Raw genomic sequence first — 5,352 nt, 5'->3', positions numbered from 1 at the left:
AATGGTCAGTTATGTCAGCGAAACCCGAAGGTGTATATGACCCATCCTCGCAATATAAATAAGGACTTCACCCCAACAGGAAGTATCACTATTCTCTTATTACTTATTCTCTAAGATATATTCTTTGCTTCCTACTATCACTAAATTCATACTGATTTGATCATCGGAGAATCTTTTCAGATATCTCCACCAGTGAGTCCAAGTCGACTCTATCCAAACACCGGAAAAATTATTGTCCGGACCTTCATTCCAACCTACCCGATCAACCATAAAAGAACATAAATAAATCTATTCTGATTCCTATTTTTTCATTTACAGATTCAAACTTATGACATTATTTAAAAGGAACCGAACTCTTATCACTTGCGCCAACTAAGGTTAATGGTACAATGAATCATTCTAGTTTATTCAACAATGAATAATTGTAATTTTATTGATTGCATTTATGATAAGCTGGCACAGTTGACCTAATAAGTTGTTAGAATAGATAAGCATGGATGGTTATAACTGAATATTCAAGTGAATATGTGTATCTGTTGAGTAGCTATAAACCTTCCATTTGCCGCCTTCATAAAGAAACAATGGGCAATGTATATGGGTCATTCTTTGATTTCAAATACTAAATTGCCACTTTATGTCTATATCACAAGGTAACAATGAAGAGCATAGAAACTACAATAAAGAGCTTATATAAAAGCAAAAAAAAAACTGATTAACTTAACAACTAAATAATCAACTAATACAAGATCAATACAAAATTAACTGAAATAACAAAATATATTTCAACATTAATAATTGATTAATCATTTTATTACTCGATTATTCATTACAGAATTACAACTATTTTAACATCCCTAGAAAGCTAAAATGTATGCATTCTCTTCAATGAAAAGCTTTCAATGACTGGAATAGATAGTTTATCTCTTTGTACCAGAAAATACTTTATTCTCTTCTATATTTCTAACAATACCATTCTATTCAAAACTCGTGAATTTATTTTTCTTCATCCCTTCCAATTTCTGCTATGTTTTATGGGTTTTGAGAGTCTCGGTCTTAAAAGATGGAGGATAAGGAACAAAACGTTCTTTAAAATCAAGAACAAAAAAATGAACGGGTTCTATAAAAAAAATAAACGGGTTCTATAAAAAAAATGATGTATTTAAGAAATCAAAGTGTTTAGTTCTTTAATAAAACTCACTTTTTTTTCCTTATCCTCATCTTGACTAAATTTGAAAATTCTTATTTTCCTGGCCAAAAATATAACATTTAGAGCTAGGATTGGAAATGAGAGCTTTTCTCGTGTGTATGTGATCATGTGCATGACAGCCAGGAACAAAAATTACTTCACATATTTTGAACAAAAATTATAAAACCTTTTCATTACCTCTCATCTCTATGTGATCACATGACAAGAAAAATCAAGTGAGATGATCAATTTCCTTTCAGAAGTTGATAAATATATCAGGTTGATATTATATATATACATAAGTTGATAATGGCAGTGAAATTCAAGGGGGACATTGACTAGTAAATATCAATGAAGGTGAAACCAAAACCACTCCCTATCATGATCACAGGGTTACCATTGTTAACCACTCCAAGCATGGAGTCAGCAGTATCCAGTTAACAGGTCAGTGATTAATGGAACCAGCAATTGAACCATGCATTATTTTGCTTAAAATTGATGAAATACTAAGATGGGTGAAAATTGTTGCTGCTTGATTATGAGAGCAAAATCCCACCATAAATAAACAGTTCACACTACAAAAACTAATCAAACAACCATGTACAATCTCACAGAGCAAAGAACTATTCACCTGTGCCAACATAGCTTTCTACCACCCTCCCGCAAAATATCATAGGCAAGTTTATACTTCTCAATAGATGATGCACCAGCATCTACATATTTAGATGCAGTTTCTCTTAGACTCCATAGCATCAAATTCCTGACTTCTTGAGAACTACTCAATGACTCTGTGTCAGGAAAAGCACCATCCTCGGCGTTTCTTGTCCAACGGTGTAAGATGTAGCGAGAAGGAACTTCTCTTAACTCCAGTATCTGCAAAACCCTCAAAGCATGTCTACAAAGAACACCTTCATATTCAAACATCTGACAGCTACAACTAACAATGACATTGGATGCATTAAATGTAACGATATGCTTCTCCATATCATTTCCGCCCTTGCGCACCAAGTATCTGCTGAGGGGGCCTTCTTCATAAATTTTAAACCCAAGATAGCTATAGCACTGCAAAAGCTCTTTATGAAATACTTTGAATAAGGTAAGAGTGTAAAGCCTTCTACATTGTTCTTCTACTGGTTCTTTTGTTTGCAAAAAAGGTTGAAAATTAGAAGTATTAAAATCCTCTTTTCTTTCATCCTCACGGCGTCGCTCAAGACCTCTTTCATACCTTGGAATGAAATCCATGAGAGGTGTTTGGGCATTCAAAAGTGCACCAAAAAATGATTCAACGCTTTCATTCATGGGTATGCCTGCAAAAAACATGCCCTTTAAATATAATGGAACCCAGGACGCACGCTTCTCATACATTTCTTTTAGCCAAGCATTGTCCATCAATCCATATTTGTTCAGTAGGGCATTCCATCTTGTGTCAAATTCTTCAACTGTCTGACTCTGGTAAACACATTTTTCATAATCTGTTGTAAATTCATCACCAAAAAGACTCTCGTTCTCTTGTTCCTTTGCCTTAATTTGCCACAATGAAAAGCGATGAGAGGTTCCTGGAAAGACTTTTGCTATTGCTCTCTGGATTGCAATGTCTTGATCAGCTATTACTGACAACGGCTGCCGGCCAGATGCCGCCCTCAGCCATGTTTGAAACAACCAAGTGAAAGATTCTTCCGATTCATCAGCAATTAGAGCACAACCAAGAAGCACAGGTTGTTTATGATGGTTAACTCCAACGAAAGTAGCAAATGGTGCCAAATAGACACTTTTTCGGTATGATGTGTCAACAACAAGGACATCGCCAAATTGACTACATGAATATCTAGACCTGCCATCAGCCCAAAATATGCTCATGCAATTACCATTATCAACTTCCATGGCATAAAAGAATCCTGTATCTTCTGCTTGTCTTGATTGGAAATACTCTAAAAGCACACTGAACCAATCACTTTTGATGTGATTTTGTCTAACTCCTCTAGTGACAGAGTAGTTATCTATCTTAAACAAGTGACCATCTGCTGATCCAGCATGTACCTCCTCAGTCAAAATGTTAGGAGCAGGAAAACTATTTGCCTTACTGTCCTTTTCAGAGTCCAGGTTATGATTATGATCTTTTCGGAGACGGTCTACTACCCACTTTCCTGATGGTTGTCTTTTAATCCTCAAATAAGCTCCACAACCTACTCTTGAAGGGTGTTGGAACCCCTCTTTTGAGCACACAAATCGACGGGATGTGATCAACCCATCATTCTTAGAACGAAACAATTGACCAATTCGAACTCCAAAACCCACATCTGCTGCATATGTATGATACAATTGGTAGGCTTCATTAGGCGAACTGAACTCTTGACCAACATATGGTTCGGTCATGGACTGTCCTTCCAATTCTTCCTTTCTCAGACGCTTGAAATCAATAATTCCGAAGGGAGGAGAAGGTTCATTGGATTTTGTAATCAATTTCTTCTTTGGCCTGCGGAGCACTTCAGCAAAAGAACTGATAGCTGTAGCACCCCTCTGATGTGATGTTGGCATGCAATTTTCACTTTCGGTATCAAGATTGTGATTGTGGTCCTTGTGGAAATGATCAACGACCCACTTTTCCGAAGCATTTAACTGTACCCTTATGAATGCTGGACAACCTGTTCTTGAACTGAGTTGACATCCCTCCTTCGAGCACACGAACCTTCGAGAAGAAACCGAACCATCAGTTCTTGACCGATACAGCTGACCGATCCGAACTTTAAATCCTGTTCGATTTGCATATGATGTGTAAAACTTAAGTGCATCATCTGATGAATCAAACTCCAACCCGATGTATGGATCACAGGAAAAATCTATTTCCTCTTCCACGTTAGCATTACTCATTGCTAGTTCAGTACCTACAGGGTTCTCCTTCACTATCATGGTCATAAGTTCTTATTCATTTAAATCAATAAGCAGAGCTAAAAGTCGGCCGAAAAATGCAGGTGCTTCAAACTCTTCAAAGCTCTTAGAAACTGATATATTGTGAAAATGTATTTTCTTTCTATTGTCACTCTTCCAAAGCAAGCAAAAGCACTTACTCCTGAAATAGACAATTGAAAGACACATATTGGTACAAGTAAAGACACAAACTTGAACAATGCAATGATCATGCATTAAAATTTAATCATCCCTAACTCAATTCTTCATGCACGTTTCTCTCATTTCCTCATTAATCAAGCAATTATATCAGAAAATATCATAATCTAAGAGGGAAATGACCAAGAAATAATAAAAATTAAAACTGGAAAAATATGACAACAATTCACCGCAGCAATTACATGAATTGAATCATTTTGCAACAACTGAAGTTTGAGAGAAAGCACAACAAGAAAGTCAACGCAGCAATGAATGAATGAAAAGCTAGGGTTTCAGAAATGAGAAATACCTTGAAAGGTAGAAACTTGAAAAAGTGTTTGAATTGGGATTGCGAAATAAGAGAATAGAAAACGTTGATTGTGTTCAAAATTTCTTCTTCACTTTGAAGTTTTGTTATGACGTTGTGTTCCATGTTCATAATTTATACGGAGCTATGATTCGCCGATTCGGATCCTATTCTCGGCTGCCCGCTCATGTAAAACCCGCCCCAATTGAAGTAGTCAGCAAAGTTTGGTTCCATTTCTAGTGCAATTAACTAAAATGAATACAAATATATGATTTGATTCACTTAATTTAACCACAAATTTTGTTATAAGAAACGAACTGACCGAACCACTCACAAATTATTTGGTTCGGTTTAGTTCCACTGTTTTCGTGGTTTTTTTTATAATTTTTTTACATCAATTAAAAATTTTAAAAATATTATAAGAGATATTTCCACCGAAATTTACAAAAGTCAATGAATTTCCATAAAAAACAAATGACAACATATATAATAGGACAATCTACGATTAGTAATATATATTTTTATTACTAACATATCTAAGCTTATAATTAACTTTTAGTAATATATTTATATATATATATATAGCAATTATTAATATATATAACATTATAATTTACAAGTAGTAATATATATAGCAATACATATATAATAATTTATGGTATATGTTAGTTTCAAATCTACTACTATAAAAGTCAGAAGATATATTATAAATTATCATGACACTCAAAAAATATCACAAATATATAACAATTTAGTA

General features: G+C 34.6%; 1 protein-coding gene across 1 annotated transcript; it reads right to left on the bottom strand.

The window, feature by feature from the left end:
- Positions 1,643 to 4,742, bottom strand: LOC109334720 (protein FAR1-RELATED SEQUENCE 7-like). Its single transcript, XM_019570630.1, has 2 exons — positions 4,599 to 4,742; positions 1,643 to 4,253 (listed from the first exon to the last, which is right to left on the bottom strand). The coding sequence occupies exon 2, from the start codon at positions 4,097 to 4,099 to the stop codon at positions 1,814 to 1,816; it is 2,286 nt and encodes a 761-aa protein (XP_019426175.1). The 5' UTR covers positions 4,100 to 4,253; positions 4,599 to 4,742; the 3' UTR covers positions 1,643 to 1,813.

Source organism: Lupinus angustifolius, chromosome LG19 (assembly GCF_001865875.1).
Source record: "Lupinus angustifolius cultivar Tanjil chromosome LG19, LupAngTanjil_v1.0, whole genome shotgun sequence".
NCBI lineage: Eukaryota > Viridiplantae > Streptophyta > Magnoliopsida > Fabales > Fabaceae > Lupinus > Lupinus angustifolius.
Note: the sequence above shows the minus strand (reverse complement) of the source record. Positions and strands in the feature narration are given on the sequence as shown.